The 27,660-nt window shown below is 42.4% G+C and overlaps 1 protein-coding gene across 3 annotated transcripts; it reads left to right on the top strand.

Annotated features, from left to right (window-relative positions):
* On the top strand, positions 1–27,660 carry LOC128572364 (zinc finger protein 98-like). 3 transcript variants are annotated; one of them, XR_008376188.1, is made up of 4 exons: positions 1–170; positions 16,856–16,982; positions 17,474–17,569; positions 21,326–22,175. XR_008376188.1 is itself a non-coding variant. In XM_053572238.1 (4 exons), exons 1-4 carry the CDS (start codon positions 168–170, stop codon positions 27,622–27,624), a joined length of 1,611 nt encoding a protein of 536 aa, XP_053428213.1. In that variant the 5' UTR covers positions 1–167; the 3' UTR covers positions 27,625–27,660. The 3 variants fall into 3 exon arrangements, 2 of the variants coding, with proteins under 2 accessions (XP_053428213.1, XP_053428214.1); XM_053572238.1 differs by lacking the exon at positions 21,326–22,175 and adding an exon at positions 26,240–27,660; XM_053572239.1 differs by lacking the exons at positions 16,856–16,982; positions 21,326–22,175 and adding an exon at positions 26,240–27,660.

Genomic DNA, 27,660 nt, shown 5'->3' with positions numbered 1-27,660 from the left:
CTGAGCAGCTTTTGTCTGGTGAGCAGGGCTCGGATCTCGGGTCTGCTCTTCAACTCTTGCAACTCCCGAACGATCCAGGTGTCTCTGCAGCAGCTTCTGTCACCCTGTAACCCGCAGGTACTGGGAGATCTGTAGGGAGGACACCGGGACATCCCGGAGGCTGGGAAATGGTGAGTCTAGGAGACTGGGTGTCCTGAGAGGGGGAGGGGCGTGGTTGGAGCCTGAAGTGGCTGTGGCGGGACCGGGCAATTTCACTTCAGCAGTAGAGTCTTCTGATTAAAGTTTGCTACTGGCGCCCCTTGGCCCTCAGACCCCTCTGGGCAAAACGTGGAGTGGGGCAGGCAGCTGGGATCAGGCCCTTTCCTGGAGCGGTTAATTAGACCACGGCCCAGAGCTCTCTTTGAGCAGCTGTGCCTGCAGAACCCGGAGTCCCTCCCAGGTGATGACAATGGAAAGGTCCGCGGGAAGAATCCCAGCTGGGTTTGTGGGGCTTGTTCACCGAGGGACTGTCCTGGGACCCCAGTCCTGCCATTCTCCTGTTAAACGTAAATTTAGGATTAGGCGTGGTGGCTCATGGTGTTGGTGAACAGGAAGTGGCTCTATTGCCTGTCATTGTTAAACGCGGAGATAGTGAGATGATTGTGGGGAAGCTTTATTATTGGAAAGACCAGCAATTCCGGGGAATAGAGAGAGTATTTTTTTTTCTTTTTTTTTTTTTAGAGACAGAGTCTCACTTTGTCACCCTCGGTAGAGCGCTGGGGCGTCACACAGCTCACAGCAACCTCCAACTCCTCGGCTTAGGCGATTCTCTTGCCTCAGCTTCCCGAGTAGCTGGGAGGGACTACAGGCACCCGCCACAACGCCGGCTATTTTTTTGTTGCAGTTTGGCTGGGGCTGGGTTCGAACTCGCCACTCTCGGTATATGAGGCCGGCGCTCTTCCTACTGAGCCACAGGCGCCGCCCGCGACAATAATTTTTAAAAGTTGTTTTGTCTATTAACAAATTTTAATAAGTGATATAGGAAATAATTACAAAAATGTCCTAAAAAAAGTTATACTTATCTGATTAACAACATGAAGACAAGATACATATAACAATTAGAAAGTTAATGAAACAAAATCAACATCATAAAAATCATTAAACATGCTATTAACTTGTTCTATAGTGCCTCACTGATTGCTTGGTTTTTTTTTCAAGATTATTATCTTTATTCCCTATTTCTGGTTTGGCCTGTTTGATGAATTTCCTTCCCCTATGTTGGAAAGTGCATTCTCAGTTCTCAGCTAAAAAAGGTTGCAAGAGTGTCTGTGTCTACCACATTCTCTACTTCTATTTATTTTGTTTTCATATCTATGAAATTTATTTCTTTTTTTTTTTTTTTTTTTTTTTTTTTTTTTTATTGTTGGGGATTCATTGAGGGTACAATAAGCCAGGTTACACTGATTGCAATTGTTAGGTAAAGTCCCTCTTGCAATCATGTCTTGCCCCCATAAAGTGTGACACACACCAAGGCCCCACCCACCTCCCTCCTTCCCTCTTTCTGTTTCCCCCCCCATAACCATAATTGTCATTAATTGTCCTCATATCAAAATTGAGTACATAGGATTCATGCTTCTCCATTCTTGTGATGCTTTACTAAGAATAATATCTTCCACATCCATCCAGGTTAATACGAAGGATGTAAAGTCTCCATTTTTTTTAATGGCTGAATAGTATTCCATGGTATACATATACCACAGCTTGTTAATCCATTCCTGGGTTGGTGGGCATTTAGGCTGTTTCCACATTTTGGCGACTGTAAATTGAGCTGCAATAAACAGTCTAGTACAAGTGTCCTTATGATAAAAGGATTTCTTTCCTTCTGGGTAGATGCCCAGTAATGGGATTGCAGGATCAAATGGGAGGTCTAGCTTGAGTGCTTTGAGGATTCTCCATACTTCCTTCCAGAAAGGTTGTACTAGTTTGCAGTCCCACCAGCAGTGTAAAAGTGTTCCCTTCTCTCCACATCCACGCCAGCATCTGCAGTTTTGAGATTTTGTGATGTGGGCCATTCTCACTGGGGTTAGATGATATCTCAGGGTTGTTTTGATTTGCATTTCTCTAATATATAGAGATGATGAACATTTTTTCATGTGTTTGTTAGCCATTCGTCTGTCGTCTTTAGAGAAAGTTCTATTCATGTCTCTTGCCCATTGATATAAGGGATTGTTGGCTTTTTTCATGTGGATTAATTTGAGTTCTCTCTAGATCCTAGTTATCAAGCTTTTGTCTGATTGAAAATATGCAAATATCCTTTCCCATTGTGTAGGTTGTCTCTTTGCTTTGGTTATTGTGTCCTTAGCTGTACAGAAGCTTTTCAGTTTAATGAAGTCCCATTTGTTTATTTTTGTTGTTGTTGCAATTGCCATGGCAGTCTTCTTCATGAAGTCTTTCCCCAGGCCAATATCTTCCAGTGTTTTTCCTATGCTTTCTTGGAGGGTTTTTATTGTTTCATGCCTTAAGTTTAAGTCCTTTATCCATCTTGAATCAATTTTTGTGAGTGGGGAAAGGTGTGGGTCCACTTTCAGTCTTTTACATGTAGACATCCAGTTCTCCCAACACCACTTATTGAATAGGGAGTCTTTCCCCCAAGGTATGTTCTTGTTTGGTTTATCAAAGATTAGGTGGTTGTAAGATGTTAGTTTCATTTCTTGGTTTTCCATTCGATTCCAAGTGTCTATGTCTCTGTTTTTGTGCCAGTACCATGCTGTCTTGAGCACTATGGCTTTGTAGTACAGACTAAAATCTGGTATGCTGATGCCCCCAGCTTTATTTTTATTACAGAGAACTGCCTTAGCTATACGGGGTTTTTTCCAGTTCCATACAAAACGCAGAATCATTTTTTCCAAATCTTGAAAGTATGATGTTGGTATTTTGATAGGAATGGCATTGAATAGGTAGATTGCTTTGGGAAGTATGGACATTTTAACAATGTTGATTCTTCCCATCCATGAGCATGGTATGTTCTTCCATTTGTTAATATCCTCTGCTATTTCCTTTCTGAGGATTTCATAGTTTTCTTTATAGAGGTCCTTCACCTCCTTCGTTAGGTATATTCCTAGGTATTTGATTTTCTTTGAGACTATGGTGAAGGGAGTTGTGTCCTTAATTAGCTTCTCATCTTGACTGTTATTGGTGTACACAAAGGCTACTGACTTGTGGACATTGATTTTATATCCTGAAACATTACTGTATTTTTTGATGACTTCTAGGAGTCTTGTGGTTGAGTCTTTGGGGTTCTCTAAGTATAAGATCATGTCGTCAGCAAAGAGGGAGAGTTTGACCTCCTCTGCTCCCATTTGGATTCCCTTTATTTCCTTGTCTTGCCTAATTGTATTGGCTAGAACTTCCAGCACTATGTTGAATAGTAAAGGTGACAGAGGACAACCTTGTCTGGTTCCAGTTCTAAGAGGAAAAGCTTTCAGTTTTACTCCATTCAGTAAAATATTGGCTGTGGGTTTGTCATAGATAGCTTCAATCAGTTTTAGAAATGTGCCACCTATGCCTATACTCTTCAGAGTTCTAATTAGAAAAGGATGCTGGATTTTATCGAATGCTTTTTCTGCATCTATTGAGAGGATCATGTGATCTTTATTTTTGCCTCTGTTAATATGGTGGATAACGTTTATAGACTTGCGTATGTTAAACCAGCCTTGCATCCCTGGGATGAAGCCTACTTGATCATGATGAATGACTTTTTTGATGATAAGCTGTAATCTATTGGCTAGGATTTTGTTGAGAATTTTTGCGTCTATGTTCATGAGTGAGATTGGTCTGAAATTCTCCTTTTTGTTTGGGTCTTTTCCTGGTTTTGGTATCAGGGTGATGTTTGCTTCATAGAATGTGTTGAGGAAGATTCCTTCTTCCTCAATTTTTTGGAATAATTTCTGCAGTACAGGAATAAGCTCTTCCTTGAAGGTTTGATAGAATTCTGGAGTGAAGCCATCTGGACCAGGGCATTTTTTGGTTGGAAGCTTTTTTATTGTTTCTTTGATCTCAGTGCTTGAAATTGGTCTGTTCAGGAGCTCTATTTCTTCCTGGCTGAGTCTAGGGAGAGGGTGTGATTCCAAATATTGATCCATTTCTTTCACATTGTCAAATTTCTGGGCATAGAGTTTCTGGTAGTATTCAGAGATGATCTCTTGTATCTCTGTGGGATCAGTTGTTATTTCCCCTTTATCATTTCTGATTGAGGTTACTAGAGATTTTACTTTTCTATTCCTCGTTAGTCTGGCCAATGGTTTATCTATTTTATTTATTTTTTCAAAAAACCAACTCCTTGTTTCATTAATTTTCTGAATGATTCTTTTGTTTTCAATTTCATTGATCTCTGATTTGATTTTGGAGATTTCTTTTCTTCTACTGAGTTTAGGCTTAGATTGTTCTTCTTTTTCCAATTCCATAAGATCTCTTGTGAGATTGTTGATGTGCTCTCTTTCAGTTTTTCGAATGTAGGCATCTAAAGCGATGAATTTTCCTCTCAAAACTGCTTTTGCAGTATCCCACAGGTTTTGGTAGCTTGTGTCTTCATTGTTGTTATGCTCAAGGAAGTTAATGATTTCCTGTTTTATTTCTTCCTGCACCCATCTGTTATTCAACAGAAGATTGTTTAGTTTCCATGCCTTTGGGTGGGGTCGAGCATTTTTGTTAGAGTTGAGTTCCACCTTTAGTGCCTTATGGTCTGAAAAGATACAAGGTAAAATTTCAATTCTTTTGATTCTGTTGATATTTGTTTTGTGTCCCAGGATATGATCAATTTTGGAGAATGTTCCATGGGGTGATGAGAAGAATGTATATTCTTTATCTTTGGGGTGGAGTGTTCTATATGCGTCTATCAAGCACAGTTGTTCTAGAGTCTCATTTAAATCTCTTATATCCTTGTTTAATTTCTGTTTAGAGGATCTGTCCAGCTCTGTAAGAGGAGTGTTAAAGTCCCCTGTTATGATGGTATTATCAGATATCATATTGCTCAGACTGAGTAAGGTCTGCTTCAAGAATCTGGGAGCATTTAAATTGGGTGCATAAATATTTAGAATTGAAATGTCTTCTTGTTGTATTTTTCCCTTGACCAATATAAAGTGACCATCTTTGTCTTTTTTGACTTTAGTTGCTTTAAATCCACATGTGTCTGAAAATAAGATTGCAACTCCTCTTTTCTTCTGAATTCCATTTGCCTGAAAAATTGTCTTCCAACCCTTGACTCGGAGCTTTAATTTGTCTTTTGAAGCCAGGTGAGTTTCTTGCAGACAGCAAATGGATGGCTTGTGTTTTTTAATCCAGTCAACCAATCTATGTCTCTTCAGTGGGGAATTCAAGCCATTAACATTTATTGAGATAATTGACAAGTGTGGTAGTATTCTATTCGTCTTATTTTGTGAGAGTCCATTGCTTAGTTTTATCTTTTGCATCAGTGTGGAGGTTAGGTTCTGTCCTTTAATTTCTGAGTTCTTACTTTGCTGCTGATCCATTGTGGTGGTCAGTGTGCAGAACAGGTTGAAGTATTTCCTGTAGAGCTGGTCTTGTTGTGGCGAATTTCCTCAATGTTTGTATATCCGTAAATGATTTGATTTCTCCATCAATTTTGAAGCTTAGCTTAGCAGGGTACAGAATTCTGGGCTGGAAATTGTTCTGTTTAAGTAGATTAAAGGTAGATGACCATTGTCTTCTTGCTTGGAAAGTTTCATTAGAGAAGTTTGCGGTCAATCTGATGGATTTGCCCCTGTATGTCAACTGGCGCTTACTCCTGGCAGCTTGCAGAATCTTTTCTTTGGTCTTGACTTTGGAGAGGTTCATCACAATGTGTCTTGGAGAAGCTCGGTTAGAGTTGAGGCGACCTGGGGTCCGATATCCCTCTGAAAGCAGTGTGTCAGAATCTTTGGTAATATTTGGGAAATTTTCTTTTATAATATTCTCTAGTATGGCTTCCATTCCTCTGGGGCATTCTTCTTCCCCTTCTGGAATTCCTATAACTCGTATGTTGGAACGCTTCATAAAGTCCCATAATTCTGACAGTGAACGTTCTGCTTTCTCTCTCTTCTTTTCTGCCTCTTTTACTATCTGAGTTATCTCAAAAACTTTGTCTTCTACCTCTGAAATTCTTTCTTCTGCATGGTCTAACCTGTTGCTGATACTTTCCATTGCATCTTTAAGTTCCCTGATTGACTGTTTCATTTCCTTCCGCTCTGCTATATCCTTTTTATATTCTTCATATCGTTCATCTCTTATTTGATTCTGTTTTTGAATTTCCTTTTGGTTGTTTTCCACTTTATTAACAGTTTCCTTCATTGTTTCCATCATTTCCTTCATTGTTTTCAACATGTGTATTCTAAATTCCCTTTCTGTCATTCCTAACATTTCTGTATAGGTGGAATCCTCTGCAGTAGCTACCTCATGGTCCCTTGGCGGGGTAGTTCTGGACTGGTTCTTCATGTTGCCTGGAGTTTTCTGCTGATTCTTACTCATGGGTGATTTCTTTTATCTGTTTACTTGCCCTATTTTTCCTTTCAATTCCTCTTGCTCTTTAAGTTCTTGTGCCTGTGGACTAAGGGTTACAGGACCAGAAGGGTGAGAAGGTTTAAGAGCAAAAAAGCGATGAAAGAAATGAGGACTGAGTGATAAGAAAAAAAAAATGAAAAAAAAGAAAAATAGAGAAAGGAGAGTGGTTGGGTGAAAGGAATATTGACAAAAAGAAGAGAGGCACAGAAAGAGGGAGACAGAGCAATATAGGTGTACAGTAGGGTACTTTGATACAACCTTAAAAAAAAAAAACACCTTCTGGGGGGTGCCAAGTGGGGTGGTTCCCTTGAGGTCAGCAGCTCTTTGCTAACCTGATCAGACACAGTACCCTACCTCCACCAAGTAGAGAGGAAAGACAAAAATGCTATAAATCAAACCAAAACAAGCAAACAGAAAACTTTACGGGATAAAATTGGCTGGAAAAACCAAATAATAGTGGTAGAAACACTAACAAAAATGAAGTTCAGATTATTGAAATAGGCAGCAATGGGAAATTATAATTAAACTAGAAAAATTGAGAAAGAAAAAGGATCTGTATGGAAAAGGTTGAACTTAAAAAACAAAACAACAATCTAGAACGTCAAAATAAACAAAAAAAACAACCAAACCAAAAAAAAACAAACAAAGAAACAAAAAAAAACACACACGCAACCAAAAACAAAGCAGTATGTATATGGAATTGAATATTGTCTGGGCAACACGTGGTCTTCTGGGGTATGAGATGTTAATCACAGTTCTGATACGACTGGAGGCTGCTAGTTTCTCGAACCCCAGCAGGTAGACACCCTAAATCTCTCTTCAGCCCACTTAAAAGGCACTTTGAACTTGTTCACTTACTGAGCAGAAGCTTTCTCAGGGAAGTGCTTGTTGCTGGAATCACTGCGGAAGTGGCTATCCACTTACCCTGTGTGTCAAAACTGGTCTCCCTCTGCCCCCGAGGGTTAGGGCTGCAAGGCAGCTCAGACCCCGCCCTTAGGCTACTTGGTCGCTGGGTTACCAGCTCCCACCCAATTCTAGCTCTGCGACCCTGAGGGCGGAGCTTGCCAGGGCAGATCGCTCACAATGTCTGCCTGTGACCCAGAGCCAAACTCCATTAGCTCCGTCTGGCTCAGCGGCTCAGACTGGGGCCCTAGACAAAGGCCAGAGTTCTCCGCACTCCCGCTCAGGCTCTCCCCAAGGCAGTTCAGCTGAGTGCCAAGTCCAAAGACACCAAAACAGTTCACAGGTAAGGCCTTTCTGGTTTGCAGTCTCGCTGCTACTGAACTTACAGTTGCGGGCGGGTTTAGGCGGATTGAACACACGCGACCACTTGCCGGTTTTCCACTGTTTTAGTCCTCCTCTTGGGGTCCAGAAGTCTCTCGCTGACTCCCTGTATCCTCTCAGGGGTGATGATAGGCAGATCCCACCAGCCAGAGATGCCTGGAGTCCTATATCCCCAGACTCACGGTGCCCAGATGCAAGGAAGCTGTTACTCGGCTGCCATCTTGCTCCACCCCCTATGAAATTTATTTCAAATGGAAATCATTGTTATGGTTAGTTAGATTGACATGAGGGCTGTGCGGTTTAATTTTGGTTTTGGAAATTTATGAAACAGTGGGTACATATGAATGGTATATATTGTTTTTTGTAACACATAAGAAGCATATAATATATAAATTAGAATAACTATTAAGGCTCAGCGCTTGTAGCTCAGCAGCTAGGGTGCCAGACACATACACTGGAGCTGGAGGGTTGGAACACAGCTCAGGTCTGCCAACCACAATGATGACTACAAGAAAATAGCATTTCTTCGGCATTGTGGTGGGTGCCTGTAGTCCCAGCTACTTGGGAGACTGAGGCAAGAGAATCTGGAGCCCAAGATTTTGAGGTTGCTGTGAGCTGTGACACCATGGCATTCTAGTGAGGGTGACATAGACTCTGTCTCAAAAAGAAAAGAATAACTATTAAGATTTGGATTTAGTTGGCAGCACCTATAGCTCAGTCGGCAAGGGCACTGGCCATGTACACCTAGGGTGGCAGATCCGACCCTGCCCTGAGTCTGTTAAGCAACAGTGACAACTCCAACCAAAGAATAGCCGGGCTTTGTGTCTGGCGCCTGTAGTCCCAGCTACTTGGGAGGCTGAGGCAAAAGAACTGCTTAAGCCTGAGAGTTGGAGGTTGCTGCGAGCTGTGACACCATCGCACTCTACCAGGGGGCCAGCTTGAGACTCTATCTCAAAAAAAAAAAAAAAAAAAAGTGCGGCGCCTGTGGCTCAAGGAGTAGGGCGCCGGTCCCATATGCCGGAGGTGGCAGGTTCAAACCCAGCCCCGGCCAAAAACCACAATAAATAAATAATTAATTAATTAATTTAAAAAAAAAAAGATTTGGTTTAGTTAATTATGACAATATGTTAGATACGAACTGTTGTATATTCTGAAAATTCTTGTTCGTTGTATTATTTGGAGTATGTCATTTATACATTTAACTTGATGATTTGGGAACTTTTAGATAAATTGAAGCAATATATATTTTTTAAAGTTTTTACATCAGTAATTGACTTTTAATAATATATAATTAATGGCTGCCTTATTTTTTATTTTTATTTAATGTGGCATAGTGTCTCACTATGCCACCCTCGTAGAGTGCTGTGCCATCACAGCTCACAGTAACCTCAAACTCTGTGGCTCATGCGATTCATTTGCCTCAGCCTCCCAAGTACCTGAGACTACAGGCGCTTGCCACAAAGGCTGGCTATTTTTTTGTTGTTGCAGTTGTAATTGTTTTAGCTGGCCCAGTCTACGTTCAGTCCAGGTTCAAACCCACTAGCCTCAGCATGGGGGTGAGCTACTGGCGACACCTAAAAGGGGTTAATCCTAGAGAACAAGTTTCCCTGTGTTGTAGCAGGGATACATGAAAAAGCCTGGGTGCCAAATCTATCTTCAAGGTAGCTTGGTGTGCCTATGACATAAGGTACAAAGGCAGTTAAGTTACATTTAAGTAAGGAATTATTAAAGATAGTATATTGGAATGGAGCCTTTATTTTTTTTTTTTTTTTTTTTTTTGTAGAGACAGAGTTTCACCCCATTGCCCTCGGTAGAGTGCTGCGGTGTCACACAGCTCACAGCAACCTCCAACTCCTGGGCCTAGGCGATTCTCCTGCCTCAGCCTCCCGATAGCTGGGACTACAGGCTCCCGCCACAACACCCAGCTATCTTTTTGTTGCAGTTTGGCCGGGGCTGGGTTTGAACCCACCACCCTCGGTATATGGGGCCGGCGCCCTACTCACTGAGCCACAGGCGCCACCCTATTTTGTTTTTTTAAGAGACAGAATCTCTTTATTGCCCTCAGTATGGCGTCCCACAGCTCACAGCAACCTCCAACTCCTAGGCTTAGGCAATTCTCTTGCCTCAGCCTCCGGAGTAGCTGGAAGTACAGGTGCCCGCCACAACACCCGGCTATTTTGTTGTTGTTGTTGTTGTTGTTGTTGTTTTTGCAGTTTTAGACAGGGCTGGGCCCGGAATGGGCACCTTTTAAAAGTAATATATTTATGACTAGTAGTTACACTTTTCAGTTATATACCAAATATATCTTTTTTTCTTGACAGTAGTGGTTGTTTTTTAACTATAAATATCTGAGTATGTGATAATCTTGTGGATATATAGAAAAGTGGGATATTTCTGATAAATTCTAGCGGGTGCACATCTCCATTAGGCATAAAATAAATAGTTGTTCTACGGAAGTAATTCTATTGAAACAAATCAGGGGTGAGCACACAACTGTGTATAGTCTTAAGAGGACAGTGACTGGGGATTGTATTTTTTCAGTCTTAACTTGGTGCTTCCTCCAGGAGAGGCAGTCTAGTTTTTGTGGGCCTCAAAACTATTCTGGAGTGAGATACGGCTTGAGTGGAGTGTATGTTCTGGACTAGTTTACTTTTCTTTTTTTTTAATTTTATTTATTTATTTATTTATTTTGGTTGCAGTTTGGCCAGGGCCAGGTTTTTTTTTTTTTTTTTTTTTTTTTGTTTGTAGAGACAGAGTCTCACTTTATGGCCCTCGGTAGAGTGCCGTGGTCTCACACAGCTCACAGCAACCTCCAACTCCTGGGCTTAAGCGATTCTCTTGCCTCAGCCTCCCAAGTAGCTGGGACTACAGGTGCCCGCCACAACGCCCGGCTATTTTTTGGTTGCAGTTTGGCCGGGGCCAGGTTTGAACCTGCCACCCTCGGTATATGGGGCCGTGCCTTACCGACTGAGCCACAGGTGCCTCCCCCAGGGCCAGGTTTGAACCCGCCACCCTCAGTATATGGGGCCGGGGCCGACTCACTGAGCCACAAGCGCTGCCCTGGACTAGTTTACTTTTCTTTCAGCTGTTTTTCTCAGGCCCTTCTTTCCAGACTTTGAGCTGGACTTGGTTAGTAGGACAAAAGGCATGTAAATTTTCTGTAGGGTTTGACTGAGGTCTGGGAAGAGAGAACTTGTGAATAAGAGATACCACTTGCTGCATTTGTTGCACATACTTTTGCACTTAAACATTATATTCAGCTTGCCCTGACATTTGAATTGAGACTGCCTAGGCCGAAAGCCCATGGCTCATGCCTGTAATCCTAGCACTCTGGGAGGCTGAGGCATGCGGATTGACCTGAGCTCACAGGTTGGAAACCAACCTGAGCAAGAGCGAGACCTCGTCTCTAACAATAGCCAGGTGTTGTGGCAGGTGCCTATAGTTCCAGCTACTCAGGAGGCTGAGGCAAGTGAATCGCTTGAGCCAGAGAGTTGGAGGATGCTGTGAGCTCTGATGCCATGGCACTCTACGGAGTGTGACACAGTAAGATTCTGTCTCAAAAAAAGAATTGAGACTACCTGAGAGAGTTTCATTTTCTTTTTTTTTGAGACAGAGTCTCATTATGTTGCCCTCGGTAGAGTGCTGTGTCATCACAGCTCACAGCAACCTCCAACTCTCTGGCTTAAGCAATTCTCTCCTTTAAGCCTCCCAAGTAGCTGGGACTACAGGCACTTGCCACAATGCCCACCTATTTTTTTGTTGCAATTGTCATTGTTGTTTTAGTTGGCCCCGGGGCCGGGTTCAAAACTGCCAGCCTGCGTGTATGTGACTGGCACCCTACCCACTGAGCTAGGGACACGACCAGAAAGAGTTTCTTATGAACAACTTTGTAAGAAATGCAATTGAGCCTGCTTCTAGGGGGCTACCTTTATTGACAGGTAAAGGACACCTAATTGGAAGGGCAGTACCTGGTTTTAATGTAAATGGATCTTTTGGCATAGTTTGGCAATTTTGTTTTTTAGCTCATTTATTTTCTTTTAATCTTTTCCAGATGATTTAGGTCTCCAGGCTGTAGTCAATTTCTCGTTACTTTTCAAAAATTTGCTTCCATGCTGTGTAACTTCTGCCATAAGAGAGGGACGGTTATTACTTTGAAGACACCTGGGGAGCTCATAATGGGGTATAATGCTTTTCAGAAGGACGTTTATTACTTCTGTTGTTTTCTTTGTTTGCATAGCAAAATCTTTTACATATCTTTAAACAGTATCCATTAACACTAGTAAATATTTCAGACTTTTGGATGAGGGCATTTGAAGTCTATCAGCTAGTTTTCAAAGGGCATTATCTTATGGTATGTTCAGAGTGGTTTTTTTAGATCTGTTGTCTGTTTTGAGGTTGGTTCTTGTCCAAAGCAAACACTGAATATTTATTTTTGATTATCTGGGTGAGTTGCCTGTTTCCAACTTACGGAAGGAACTCAGTTAAGGCTTTTAGCAGAAGGTGTCATGTTATGAAGTCCTTTAATTACCTGAGGTGTTAGACTTCTGCGTTGTATGATCCCTTCTTAGCCTGTGGTCGAGTCAGCTCTTCTTTTTTTTTTTTTGAGAGCCTCAAGCTGTCATCCTGGGCAGAGTGCTATGGTATCACAGCTCAGAGCAACCTCCAATTCCTGAGCTCAAGCGATTCTCCTGCCTCCGCCTCCCAGGTAGCTGGGACTACAGACGCCCACCACAACACCCAGCTATTTCTTGGTTGCAGCCATCATTGTTCTTTGGCGGGTTGGGCTGGATTCGAACCTGCCAGCTCCGGTGTATGTGGCTGGCACCTTATCTGCTTGAGCCACTGAAGCCACCCTTTTGTTTTTTTTTGGAGACAGTGTCACTATGTCACCCTTGGTAGAGTGCTGTGGCGTCACAGCTTACATCAACCTCCAACTCTTGGGCTCAAGTGATTCTTTTTGCCTCAGCCGGAATTACAGGCACCCGCCACAACACCCGGCTATTTATTGTTGCAATTATCATTGTTGTTTAGTTGGCCTACGTCAGGTTTGAACCCGCCCACCCTCGATGTATGTGACTGGCGTCATAACCACTGTGCTATGGGCACCAAGCCGAGTCAACTCTTATTTTTTATCATGGAATTTTTCTTTTTTTTTTTTTTTTTAATGTCTTGTCTTATAGGTGGCATTGAAATCAGATAGGTGTAGCGGTGGCATTAAGGGGGCCGATACTGTCAGTCTTGCAGCTTGCTTTGCCTCAAAGTCCGCTCTGATTTCTCTGGGCACAGGATTGTCTTTTGTGGTGTCCTGGGCAGTGCATGACTGCCACCTTCTGGGGAAGAAGTCTGCTTCATATAGTTGTAAAACTTCTGAACTCTTTTTAGTATCTTTTTTTCTTCTTCTAGTAATCTTTGTTTTTTTAATATGGCATTTTGTTTTTGAGTCAGAGTCTCACTTTGTCTCTCTCGGTAGAGTGCTGTGGCATCACTGCTCACAGCAACCTCAAACTCCTGGGTTTAAGCGATTCTCTCGCCTCAGCCTCCCAAGTAGCTGGGACTACAGGCACCCACCATAACACTTTCCTATTTTTTTAGAGATGAGGTCTCGAAGTCTTTCTCTGGCTCCAGCTGGTCTTGAGATCATGAACTCATGAGCTCATGCAGTCCTCCCACTTCAGGCTCCCAGAGTGCTCGGATTACAGGCATGAGCCACTGTGCTTGGCCTCTAATATGGCATTTTAAATATGAAGAATTAGATAAGAAAATTTTCTTTTTGACAGTTCTAATGTCCTTGTTAGGATAAGTAATTCAGCTTTTGGGCCAAAGTCCCTGGTGGAAGGGCTTTCATTTCTACCCGCCCTTCTGCAGTCACTATTTCCAGTTCTGTTTTCAATATAACTGCTTCTGTCTATACACGGAGTCCAGTCTACCTCTTCGGAAGGGTCTCCTTGGCTAGAAAAGACTTGTTTAATTACCTCTAGACATTGCTGTTCTTTCAGTTCTTTTTTTTTTTTTTCTTTTTTTGTAGAGACAAGAGTTTCACTTTATGGCCCTCGGTAGAGTGCCATGGCATCACACAGCTCACAGCAACCTCCAACTCCTGGGCTTAAGCGATTCTCTTGCCTCAGCCTCCCGAGTAGCTGGGACTACAGGCGCCCGCCACAACGCCCGGCTACTTTTAGTTCTTATTAAGGTTAAGAAGTAGAGTGGCTGGGTTCAGTCCAACTTCCGCTTCTAATCATATTTCAGGATTAGTAAGTAATATACCTTGATATATTTATTTTGCTGAAGTAGGGGCAAGACATGATGAGGGTCATAAACTGTAGTCGGTTGTCCCAAAGTGAATCTTTAAGTTTTGGCGCCTGTGGCTCAAGCAGCTAGGGTGCCAGCCACATACACCAGAGCTGGCAGGTTCAAACCCAGCCTGGGCCTGCCAAACAACAATGCTAACTACAATCAAAAAACAGATGGGTGTTGTGGTGGGTGCCTGTAGTCCCAGCTACTTGGCAAGAGAATCACTTAAGTCCAAGAGTTTGAGGTTGCTGTGGGCTGTGATGCATTCTACCAAGGGCACCACCGTGAGACTGTCTCAAAACAACAAACAAACAAAAAAAGTTACCGCAGGCTCCTGGGGACAAATGGGTAAGGAGCCATGGCCGCCTCAGTCTTCATTTATGGACAGGATAGGTTTAGTCTTTTGCCCCTTTTTCCTAGGATTATGTGGACATTGGTCTTTACAGTGTCCCTGTTCCTTGTTGTAGCTTGCCGTAGGCTCGTTGATTCATTCCTAGGCGCGGCCATTGACTGACTCCCTCCCTCCCTGTCCTAGAGCTCCCTCTCCTGTAGGTTCGCTGGCAAGGCAGTGATAGTTACTTTTCCTAATCTTCTGGCTACTTTTTCTTCTGGAGCTTCCTTATTATTATAAACCTTTTGTGCCACACTTGTGAGTTCCTCCCTGTTCTTTCCCTCTAAGCCTTCTAACTTCTGTAATTTTCTTCTGATGTCTGGGGCTGGCTGCATAACAAAAGCATATTTATTGCCCGTTGGGGGTGCATCTGGGTCTATAGTGGTATAAGTCTGATATGCCTCGAGGACCCTCTCTAGGAAAGCTGAGGTGGACTCTGTGGGCTCTTGACGGACTTTGCCTACCTTAGACAGGTTGGTAGGTTTTGGGGCAGCCCTCCGCAAGCTGGTCAGAAGAGTCTGGCAATAAGTATCTAGGGACCTCTTACCTTCATTGTTTTTGGATCCCAGCCGGTGCATTTAGATAGGAAAACTCGCTCAGCCCATTCTTGGTAGTCAGGGAATGTGTCCCTTCCTGGATGACTTACGAACCTCACTAAGAATACACTTTCTCTCTTTGGTAGTGAAGAGAGTCTGTAAAAGTTGCTGACAATCATCTCAAGTAGGCTGATAGGTGAAAAAGACAGATTCTAAGAGAGAGATGAGGGCCTGAGGTTTCTCTGAAAATGGGGGGTTTTGTTGATTCCAATTATAAAGGTCATTTGTAGTACAGGAAACATAAACAAATTCTCCTGGGGCTTTTGTGCAGCGGGGAGAGATCGGGTACAGGTGGGGATGTAGAGGATTTAGGGGAGGGAGTCTCTGGGGGACCAGAAGAGGATCACACCTACATATGTGGGGGAGAGACCATGGGAGGGGCTGAAGGGCCAGAAGGATGGTAAAGCCAAGGGTTAATGTTAGGAGCCTCTGCCTCCTCAGGCGCTGTGAGGATGGGGTGGCACTTTGAAGGGGCCTTTGTGGTTCCTAGATGGAGAGAAGAGGTGCAGAGCCAAGGGGGAAGGGGGATTATTCACCACCTTGGTCCATACATCAATGTAAGGAAACTGATAGGGGTGACCAGGCTTTCCAGTGACTGCTTTCCAAACCTGTCAGAATAAGAAAGGATCAAAGGAACCTGTAGGGGGCCAGCCTACACCAAACGCTGGCCACTCCAGTTCACAAAGGTTCCTGAGGCACCCTTTGGAGAACTTTATTCTGTATTCATCACTTTTGTCTGTAGAAAAAACACCTTTGCAATGTCTGAGAAGATGTTGTGGCAGGCACCTGCAGTCCCAGCTACTTGGGAGGCTGAGGCAAGAGGATCGCTTAAGCCCAGGAATTGGAGGTTGCTATGAGCTGTGATGCCACAGCACTCTACCCAGGGCAACAGCTTGAGGCTCTGTCTCAAAAAAAAAAAAAATCAAAGAACATACACAACTTGGGCAGTGCCTGTGGCTCAGTGGGTGGGTGCCTGCCCCATACTGAGGGTGGTGAGTTCGAACTTGGCCCCATCCAAACTGCAACAAAAAAAATAGCTGGGAGTTCTGCAGGCACCTGTAGTCCCAGCTACTCAGGAGGCTGAGGCAAGAGAATCGCTTAAGGCCAGGAGTTGGAGGTTGCTGTGAGCTGTAATGCCACGGCAATCTACCAAGGGCAATAAAGTGAGACTCTTGTCTCAAAAAAAAAGTACACAATTTATACTGTATGACATTAATAAAGCACAAAAATCTACACGCCAGTATTGGTGGCCTTTCATTTCTACTGTGTCAACCAAAAAAGTATAGTGCATACACTGGTTTTGTGGATGTTCTATCATCCCCATTATTCAGTGTTAGACAACACATGACAGAATATCTCTCTTCTTTTTTTTTTTTTTTTTTTTGAGACAGAGCCTCAAGCTGTCGCCCAGGGTATAGTCCTGTGGCATCACAGTTCACAGCAACCTCCAACTCCTGGGCTCAAGTGATTCTTCTGCCTCCACCTCCCAAGTAGCTGGGACTACAGGCACCTGCCACAACAACTGGCTATTTTTTGGTTGCAGCTGTCATTGTTCTTTGGCAGGCCTGGGCTGGATTCGAACCTGCCAGCTCAGGTGTATGTGGCTGGTGCATTAGCCACTTGAGCCACAGGCACCAAGCCTGAATATATCTCTTCTATACTTATTAGGTAATTCTAGTAACTCATATAAGTCAGCAATTTAACTAAATGTGAAATTCCATCTCCCCTTGGCTTCTTGGTAAATATGCTTTTCTTTCAGGGAGTGGTGACATTCAAAGACTTGTCTATAGAATTCTCTATGGATGAGTGGGATTGCCTGGACCCTGCTCAGCAGAATTTGTATCGGGATGTCATGTTAGAGACCTACAGACACCTGGTCTTCCTAGGTGAGGATAACTTGAATACACAGTTCCAGGTCTACACCAAGCAATTTATATCTTCTCTTTGTAGAAGAATGTTTTTATTCAGTCTCGTCTTTGACTGTGTCTGTGCATGAGGATCAGGTTCTTATTTCTAAGGAAAACTTTAAAATATCTTGATATTGTAGATGTTTTATTTTCATATCCTTTTTTGAGCTGACTTATGTCTTTCACTACATTAATGATAATTTCAGAAATTTGGTGCCAAAGATTGTTACCCATAGGTTTAAATCTGATTTCTAGCATCAAATTTTAACTTCAGTAGTACTGGGTAGTGGAGTTAAGAGTCCTCCAGCATTAAATACTTTTTAAGGATTCTAAAGTTTCTGTAAGGAACAGTCTGGGGGTTATTATTTCAGGATCTTCTAAAATGTTCTTTTTCTCTAGTTTAGCAAGGTAATAGATTGCCACTTGAAGAATCCCAACAAGAGTCATGTTTCTTTTTTCTAATAAAACAGGTCTTTCTGTCTCTAAGCCAGACCTCATCACCTGTCTGGAGCAAAGCAAAGAACCCTGGAAGGTGAAGACACACCATACAGTGGTCAAGGCCCCAGGTAGGTTGGAGGGAATGAAGCAGATAACACTGGTCAGTGGTCCAAAGTACAAGGAGAAAACCACACAATGCAATGTGATTAGGAAAGCTCAGCTTAAGTGTAAATGATTTCTGAGAATCCTGGGTTTCTTTCTCTTGTTCTTACATAAGGGCATCTCTATTCTTGTTTTCTTATTTGTATTTCCTTATTGACACAGAATCTCACTCTCTTGCCTCACACTACAGTGACCTTTTTCTCTCTCAGCCTCCCAAATAGCTGGGAATACAGGTTTCTCCACAATGCCTGGTTAATGGTTTTTCTATTTTTTAGTAGAAAGGGGGTCTCACACTTCCTAAAGCTGATCTAAAACTTGTGAGCTGAAGCAATTGTCCTACCTTTGCTTCCCAGAGTTCTAGGTTTACAGTTGTGAGCCACTATGCCTGCTCTTGGTTTTAATTTTCAGAAGGACTTTTTCAGTAATATTCCTGCTGGATTACAGTGAGAATAAAGGAACTTCCTGTGGCTTCCATGTGACTGCAAGTTGTGACTGCTCTTCCATTGCTTTTAAGGACATAAAAAAAAAAAATGTTGTATTTTTTAGTATCTCTGAGAAAAAATGTTCTTTTAATGTTCTTTATGCTGGGTGTGGTGGCTCACACCTGTAATCCTAGCACTCTGAGACCCAAAGTGGGGTGATTGCTTGAGCTCAGGAATGTGAGACCAGTGTAAACAAGAGTGAAACCCTATCTGTCCTAAAAATAGAAAAATTATCCAGGCATTGTAGTTGTTGCCTTTGGTCCCACCTAATGGGAGTAAGTGGGTAGAGGTGAGGCTGGAGAACTGCTTGAACCCAGGAGTTTGAGGTTGCTGTGAGTTAAGCTAATCCTACGATACTCTAGCATGGGCAACAGAATGAGACTGTATCTGAAAAAAAGTTTGTTTTTCTTCAGCATCATATCCAAAATATGTAAGTGAAATGGTGATATTAGTGTTTTTTTCAGAATTTCCAGGAATACCACAAATAGTTGTTGTATATTTTCTGCTTTATATATTTTTATACTATGAAGGTTACAAATAAGATTCTGTGGAAAATATATTTAGAAATTTTTTTTTTTTTTTTAAGAGACAGAGTCTCACTTTATCGCCTTCAGGAGAGTGCCGTGGCCTCACACAGCTCACAGCAACCTCCAACTCCTGGGCTTAGGCGATTCTCTTGCCTCAGCCTCCCGAGTAGCTTGGACTACAGGTATAGTTATAGGTATCTACTCCCTAAAATTCTTTTTTGTTCTTTCTTTCTTTTTTTTTTTTTTAAACAAAGTCTCATCGTGGCCTTAAAGCTGACAGCAACCTTGAAATCTTGGCCTCAAGGAATCCCCTTGCCTCATCCTACTGAGTATCTGGGAATACAGGAGCCCTCCACTACATTTGGCTAATTTTGTGATTTTTAGTAGAGTTGGTATCGCCCTCTTCCCCAGGCTGGTCTTGAACTTCTGAGCTCCTGCAGTCTACCTGCCTTGGCCTGCCTGTGTATTAGGATTAGAAATATGAGGCCCCGTATCTGGTAGCTACATTTCCTAAATATACTATGTCATTGGGGGAATGTAGTATATTCCTGAAGATATATTAACATCCTTGTTATTACAAAATAACTCTAATTTTTTAATTGTCCGTGGCTTAGGATATGCTTATTCATACTCACACAAACACACACACACACATACACATACATGCAGCAGAAACTCTTAAAATTGACCACTCAAGGAACTATAACAAACTTGTCGAGTGGCGCCTGTGGCTCAGTGAGCAGGGCGCCGGCCCCATACGCCGAGGGTGGCGGGTTCAAACCCAGCCCCGGCCAAACTGCAACAAAAAAATAGCCGGGCCTTGTGGCGGGTGCCTGTAGTCCCAGCTACTCGGGAGGTTGAGGCAGGAGAATTGCCTAAGCCCAGGAGTTGGAGGTTGCTGTGAGCTGTGTGATGCCACGACACTCTACCGAGGGCCATAAAGTGAAACTCTCTCTCTACAAAAAAAAAAAACAAACTTCTCAATACACAGAGGTGAGTAGCATAAGGAGCTAGGCCTGCTATACCAATACACACATGTACTGCATGTCTAGCTTATGAAAATGAGGTCAGCATGAAGAGGTGGTCAATGTAGGGAGATGGCCAACTATGGAGGTTTTCATGTGTATGAGTGTGTGTGTATGTATGTATAGCTATACATATTACTATTTGTATGTGTATCTATATATGTATATATTCATATATACCTATATATATAAATACACACTAATAATTACATAAACACATACACACACACACAAAGTGCCAAGATCTGCAGGCCTGTCTCCATGGTCACAGGTGTGCATCATCTTCCAGGTCTCTGGATAGCTAGGACCACTCCCAAGGTTATGGCTGGGAGAAGTCGGAGGGGCCCACATAGTCACTTCAGAATTCTCAGTGGGATAAAATTGAGCAGGTCATTCTTTGGACAAGGGATCCTCTAGCTTGCCAAGTGAATGAGTGTTTGCCTTCTCTAAATGACCCTTCTTAAGGGCATTAGAATTTCACAGCATTCTAAAGCTCTCATAAAATCATATTTTGTTAGTTGGCATCTCACGTATTGCCTAGGGTGGTGTCAAACTACTGGACTGAAGTGATCCTCTGCCTCTAAGTAGGTGAGATGACAGGTGTGAGTCACTATGCTGGGGTGTCATTAAAACATTTTTCCCTGGCCCAGTGCCTGTTGCTCAATGGTTAGGGCACTGGCCACATGCACCTGGGCCTACTAAACAACAATGAAAACAACAAGAAAAAAGAAAAAATAGCTGGGCATTGTGACAGGCACCTGTAGTCCCAGCTACTTGGGTGGCTGAGGCAAGAGAATCGTTTAAGCCCAAGTGTTTGAGTTTGCTGTGAGCTATGATGCAATGGCACTCTACCAACGGCAACATAATGAGACTCTGTCTAAAAAAAAGGAACATTTTTCCCCATAGAGGGCTTCCAAATTTTTGCTACCATGGGGGGAATACATGAACATGGGACTGCTATTCTGCCATCTTGCTGATTTTCACATTTGATTTTATTCTGTATTAAATTTTCTGTAATTTTAGATTTAAATATGCAGAACTATGTGTTAGAAATTCAACTTATATAAGAAGTAATTTAGATAATGAGTAGGCATTCCCTATTTATTAAAAGGCTCACTTGAAAGTTCTAGTTTACTACAGGCAAAAAGAAATCAGGAGAATTGGGCGGTGCCTGTGGCTCAGTGAGTAGGGTGCTGGCCCCATAAACCAAGGTTGGTGAGTTGGAACCTGGCCCTGGCCAAAATGCAACAAAAAGTAGCCGGGCATTGTGGCCCGTGCCTATAGTCCTCACTACTTGGGAGGCTGAGGCAAGAGAATCACCTAAGCCCAAGAGCTAGAGATTGCTGTGAGCTGTGACACCACAGCCCTCTACCCAGGGCGACAGAGTGAGACTCTGTCTCTAAAAAAATAGAAAGAAAGAAATCAAGAGAATTGTCATTGCTTTCCTCAACCTGTATCTAAATTATATTTTAATATTTCCCAAATGCTTATTTTACATAGTATGAATTATATTTTACAAAGTTCATGGTTTTATTTTATTTATAAATGTAAGGCTTTTGATTGCTTCTAAAGAGTGAATTAAATCTTTTTAGTTTTTGTAAAAAGAGCAATATATTAATAACATAAAAATTATCTTTATTGTTTTTAAATGTTTATTAGCATTTTCTTTTTTTTTTTTTTTTTTTTAGAGACAGAGTTTCACTCTATGGCCCTCAGTAGAGTGCCATGGCATCACACAGCTCACAGCAACCTCCAACTCCTGGGCCTAAGCGATTCTCCTGCCTCAGCCTCCCGAGTAGCTGGGACTACAGGCGCCCGCCACAACGCCCCAGCTATTTTTTTGTTCCAGTTCGGCCAGGGCCGGGCTCGAACCCGCCACCCTCGGCATATGGGGCCAGCGCCCTACCGACTGAGCCACAGGCGCCGCCCTATTAACATTTTCTGATAAGTACTTCATTTTAATAAATTGTATATTTCCATGAAATTTTATTGCCAAGTACTACATAAAATATTCAGTATACCTGCTGTCATTCAACAAAATATTGACTAATATTAAGGAAAATAGGGGCTGGGCGCAGGGGCTCATGCCTTTAATCCTAGCGTTCTGTGAGGCCAAAGCAGTTGGATTCCCTAAGATCACATGTTCAAGACCAGCGTGAGCAAAAGTGAGACTCTGTCTTAGCCAAGCATGTCTCTGTACCTGTAGCTCAGTAGCTAAGGGCACCAACCACATAAACCAGAGCCAGCCAGTTTGAATCCAGCCTGGGCCTGCCAAACAACAATGACAAGTACCGCAAAAAAATAGCCAGGCATCATGCTCGCTTTGGCAGCACGTATACTAAAAAAATAGCTGGGCATTGTGGCGGGCGCCTGTAGTCCCAGCTACTTGGGAGGCTGAGGCAAGAGAATCACTTAAGTGCAAGAACTGGAGGTGCTGTGAGCTGTGACATCAGAGCACTCTACCCAGGGCAACATAGTGAGACTCTGTCTCAACAACAACAAAAATAAAATAGCCAGTCATTGTGGCAGGCGCCTGTAGTCCAGCTACTTGGGAGGCTGAGGCAAGAGAATCACTTGAGCCCAAGAGTTGGAGGTTGCTGTGAGCTATGACGCCATGGCATTCTACCAAGTGAGACTTGGTCTTTAAAAAAAGGAGACTCAGGCGGCGCCTGTGACTCAGTCGGTGGGGCGCCTGCCCCATATACCGAGGGTGGCGGGTTCAATCCCGGCCCCGGCCAAAACTGCAACCAAAAAATAGCCGGGCGTTGTGGCAGGCGCCTGTAGTCCCAGCTACTCAGGAGGCTGAGGTAGGAGAATTGCTGAGCCCAGGAGTTGGAGGTTGCTGTGAGCTGTGTGGTGCCATGGCACTCTACCAAGGGCCATAAAGTGAGACTCTGTCTCTACAAAAAAAAAAAAAAGAGAGAGACTCTTGGCTCAGCGTCTGTGGCTCAAGTGGGTAAGGCACCAACCACATACACCTGAGCTGGCAGGTTGGAATCCAGCCCGGGACTGCCAAACAACAATGATGGCTGCAACCAAAAAAATAAATAAATAGATGGGCATTGTGGTGGGCGCCTGTCATCTCAGCTACTTGGGAGGTGGAAGCAGGAGAATAACTTGGGCCCAAGAGTTGGAGGTTGCTGTGAGCTGTGATGCCATAGCACTCTACCCAGGGTGACAGCTTGAGGCTCTGTCTCAAAAAAGAAAAAAACAAAAAAAGCAGACTCTTAAAAAAAAGAGAGAGAGACTCGGCGCCTGTAGCACAGTGGTTTTGGAGCCGGCCACATACACCAAGGCTGGGTTCGAACCCAGGCTGGGTTCGAACCCGGCCTGGATCAGCTAAACAACAATGACAACTGCAACAAGAACAACGGAAAAAATATCTGGGCATTGTTGTGGGAGCCTTTAGTCCCAGCTACTTGGGAGGCTGAGGCAAGAAAATGGCTTAAGCCCAAGAGTTTGAGGTTGCTATGAGTTGTGACACCATGTCACTCTACCCAGGTGACCAAGTGAGAATAAAATACTTGCTTTGGATTGGTCCACATTCACAGTGGAACATTGTAGTTATCTAGAAAAGAGATTTTTTTTTTTAAGACAGAGTGTCACAATGTTGCCCTCTGTAGAGTGCTTATTTATCTTTGCATAATTTAGTATTGTTGTCTAGAATCATTTCATTATCAATGAAAGGGGCTTCTTTTGACATTTCTTGTGTGGCAGCTTTCAGCATCTATCTTGATAAATATTTATTTTTTTCATCATTTGGAAGGGCAGTTTTGCTGGATATCGTATATGTCCTTTGAAGTTGTTGTTCTTTCAGTACTTTGACTATATTACCAACTCTTTTTTGATATGGAAAGTTTTTTGGTTTTTGTTTTTGTTTTGTTTTGTTTTGTTTTGCAGTTTTGGCTGGGGCCAGGCTTGAACCTGCCACCCCCAGTTTATGGGGCCACCGCACCCTACTCCTTGAGCCACAGGTACTGCCTTTTTTTCTTTTTTTTTGAGACAGAGTCTCACTATGTTGCCCTCAGTAGAGTGCTGTGGTGTCACAGCTCACAGCAACCTCCAACTCTTGGGCTTAAGTGATTCTCTTGCCTCAGCCTCCCAAGTAGCTGGGACTACAGGTGTCTGCCACAAATGCCCAGCTATTTTTTGTTGTTGTTGTTTCAGTCGTCACTGTAGTTTAGCTGGCCCAGGCCCAGGTTCAAACCCGCCAGCCTGGGTGTATGTGGCCAGCGCCCTACTCACTGAGCTACAGGTGCCACCATGATGTGGAAAGTTTATGTTGATTAATCCATTAGTAATCACACAGGGGCATGCTTATAGTAATGCATTTATTTTCTCTGGCTGTGTTCAGTATTTTCTTCTCGTGTGTGACTTGCAAGTCCTTGATCCTCATCTGACTTATTAGGGGACTCTTTGTATTTCTCCTAGCTATTTTTTATGATTGATTCGAGATTATTTACTTAGTTTCTTTGTGTTTTGGCACCCTAACATTTTGTAAATTATAATGTGTCATTGATTTTTGAGAATTAGAAAAGCCACCTTTCACAAATTTGGTGATATGGTTGTATCCTGCAACATTCTGAAACATGTTGTCCTAAGAAAGAACTATTACATCTTTTTTTTTTTTTGAGACAGTCTCACTTTGTCACCCTTGGTAGAGTGCTGTGGCCTCACAGCTCACAGCAACCTCCAGCTCTTGGGCTTAGGTGATTCTCTTGCCTCAGCCTCCCAAGTAGCTGGGAGTATAGGTGCCTGCCACAACACCTGGCAATTTTTTTGTTTTTGCAGTTTGGCTGGGGCCGGGTTCGAATCCGCCACCCTTAATACTTAATATATGGGACCTTCACCCTACTCAATGAGCCACACTCCCTCTCCCCCCTCCCCCCCCAGGACTATTACATTCTGACATGCTTTGTCTGTGAAATTGTGTGGTTATTTTTGAGTTGAAGCATTTTCCCGCATGTCATAGGAGCTTGTCATCACTTGCTAGACCAGAATCTGCCTGTTGTATTGGAGTCTCTGCTGCTGTAACAATATTTTACCTTTGGTTTCAGTGCCCTCAGTTTGTCTTATGAACTAAGGCACCATTTCTTTCAGCACCCTCACTCAAGGGAGACAGCAGCCTTTCTTTGGAAAGGCCCTCAAAAGCAAGAAAGATTAACACAGTTGTACCTCTTTTGCTTTTAAGGAACAAGCTGAGATTTGGAAGTTTACTTCCGTTGTCACCATGCTGTATTAAGATGGGGTAAAGTCTGTGGTGATTAACTATGACTAAATTCTTTCCATTCTATTTTGCTCTTTCCATAATATTTTTTATTTACTAATTTTTTTCCTTTTATTATTTTCAATACATAATACAAAAATCAATACATAAATAAATTTGTGTGGGATGGGCAGCGCCTATGGTTCAGTGAATAGGGTGCCAGCCCCATATACCAAGGGTGGCGGATTCAAACCCCGCCCCTGCCAAACTGCAACAACAACAAAAAAAATAGCCTGGCGTTGTGGTGGGCGCCTGTAGTACCAGCTAATCAAGAGGCTGAGGCAAGAGAATCACCTAAGCCCAAAAGCTGGAGGCTGCTGTGCGTGGTGAGGCCGCAACATTCTACCAAGGGCTACAAAGAAATAAATAATGTCTCTAAAATAATAAATAAATATACCCACAAATGTCCAGAATGTGGCAAAGCTTTTAACCAGTACTCAAACCTTTCTAGACATCAAAGAATTCATTCTGGAGAGAAATCCTACAAATGTCAACAATGTGGCAAAGCTTTTAACCGGTACTCAAACCTTTCTGTGCATCAAAGAATTCATTCTGGAGAGAAACCCTACCAATGTCCAGAATGTGGCAAAGCCTTTAACCGGTACTCAAACCTTTCTGTACATCAAAGAATTCATTCTGGAGAGAAACCCTACCAATGTCCAGAATGTGGCAAAGCCTTTAACCGGTACTCAAACCTTTCTGTACATCAAAGAATTCATTCTGGAGAAACCTTACAAATGTCAAATATATTTACGTGTATATATACATACAACCACACAAATTTATTTATGTATTAATTATTTATTTATTTATTTGTGACTGAGTTTCTGTCACCCTGGGTAAAGTGCTGTGTTGTCATAGCTCACAGTATCCTCAGTCTGGGCTAAACAGATCTTCTTCCTTCAGCCTCATGAATTGCTACGATTATAGCCATGTGCCACCATTTCTGACTAATTTTTCTATTGTGGTAGAAATGGGGTCTCAGTCTTGCTCAGGTTAATCTCAAAACACCTGTGCTCAAGTGATTCCATCACCGCAATGTCTCTGAGTGCTAGGATTACAAACATGAGCCAGTGCGCCTAGCCTCTATGTTGACTCTACAACTTCTACTCATCTGCTGTGCTGCAAATTCTTACCTGGTTTTTAGAATTCCCCAAAATGCAGTGTATACATGCAACATTTATTTATCTTTAAGATAATTAGTATCTGTGTACCGTATTATGCAATCTTCCTAATGTACTTGCCATGATTTTGCAGATAAAATGTGTAACTATATCTACTCAATTCTGATTAAAATGTCAGTGGCTAAAATTGTTATCATTTAAATTTCTTCCAGCTATATCTAATCATCCTGGCCAAGATTATTTGCAAGATCTGGACACAAATATTTTATTCCCAGAGATGATTCTGAGAGGATATCAAAGCTGTGGACCTGAGAATTTAAACTTAACAAAACATTGGGAAAGTGTGTATGAGTGTAAGCAGCAGAAAGTATGTGACAGTGGACTTGACCAATGTTTAACAGCTACCCATGGGAAAGTCTTCCAACGTAGTAAATGCTTGAAAGTCTTCAGACAACTGTCAAATCTAAATAGACATAAGATGATGTATACCATAGAGAGAACTTTTAAGTGTAAAAAGTATGGGAAAGCCTCCAACCTATGCTCACACATTACTAAAAATAAGATAATTCATATTGGAGAAAAACAGTACAAATGTAAAGAGGGTAGCAAAGTATTCAAATTTTGTTCAAGCCTCTCTAAGCATAGGAGACTTCACACTGGAGTAAAACTCTACAAGTATAAAAATTATGGCAATTGTCTTAGCCACAGATCAACATGTTATAACCATAGAAGCACTGATACTATAGGAAAACCCTACCTTTATGAAGAATGTGCCACACTTGCCAATCAGTACTCACACCTTTCTGGATGTAAAATAATTGATTCTAGACAGAAACCCTACAAATGTCAAGAATGTGGAAAAAACTTTACTAGTTCTTTAACCCTTTCTAGACATCAGAAAATTCATTCTGGAGACAAACCCTACAAATGTCAAGAATGTGGGAAAGTCTTTAACCTTAGTTCAGATCTTACTAAACATCAAAAAATTCATTCTGGAGAGAAACCTTATAAATGTGAACAATGTGGCAAAACCTTTAACCGGTACTCAATTCTTACTAGACATGAAAGAATTCATTCTGGAGTGAAGCCCTACAAATGTCAAGTATGTGGAAAAGCCTTTAACCAGAGCTCAAACCTTTCTGTGCATCAAAGAATTCATTCTGGAGAGAAACCCTACAAATGCCAAGAATGTGACAAAGCCTTTAACCAGTACTCAAATCTTTCTGTTCATAAAAGAATTCATTCTGGAGAGAAACCCTACAAATGTCAACAATGTGGCAAATTTTTTAACCACTCCTCAACCCTTTCTAGACACCAAAATATTCATTCTGGAGAGAAACCCTACAAATGTCAGGAATGTGGAAAAGGCTTTAGTCTTAGTTCCACCCTTACTAAACATCAAAGAAAACATTCTGGAGAGAAACCCTACAAGTGTGAAGAGTGTGGCAAATCCTTTAGACAGTACTCTCACCTTTTTAGACATAAAAGGATTCATTCTGAAGAGAAGTCCTACAAATGTCAAGAATGTGGAAAAGCCTTTAACTGGCACTCAAACCTTTCTATCCATCAAAGAATTCATTCTGGAGAGAAACCCTAAAAATGTCAAGAATGTGGAAAAGCCTTTAACCAATAC

Source organism: Nycticebus coucang, chromosome 20 (assembly GCF_027406575.1).
Source record: "Nycticebus coucang isolate mNycCou1 chromosome 20, mNycCou1.pri, whole genome shotgun sequence".
NCBI lineage: Eukaryota > Metazoa > Chordata > Mammalia > Primates > Lorisidae > Nycticebus > Nycticebus coucang.
This window is presented reverse-complemented; position numbering and strand designations above follow the sequence as displayed.

Excerpts from the sequence above, each read along its gene's own strand:
- LOC128572364 (XM_053572238.1), top strand. Across the intron at positions 16,983-17,473 it reads CAGACACCTGGTCTTCCTAG|GTCTTTCTGTCTCTAAGCCA; the intron begins GTGAGGATAACT and ends CTAATAAAACAG. Across the intron at positions 17,570-26,239 it reads TACAGTGGTCAAGGCCCCAG|CTATATCTAATCATCCTGGC; the intron begins GTAGGTTGGAGG and ends AATTTCTTCCAG.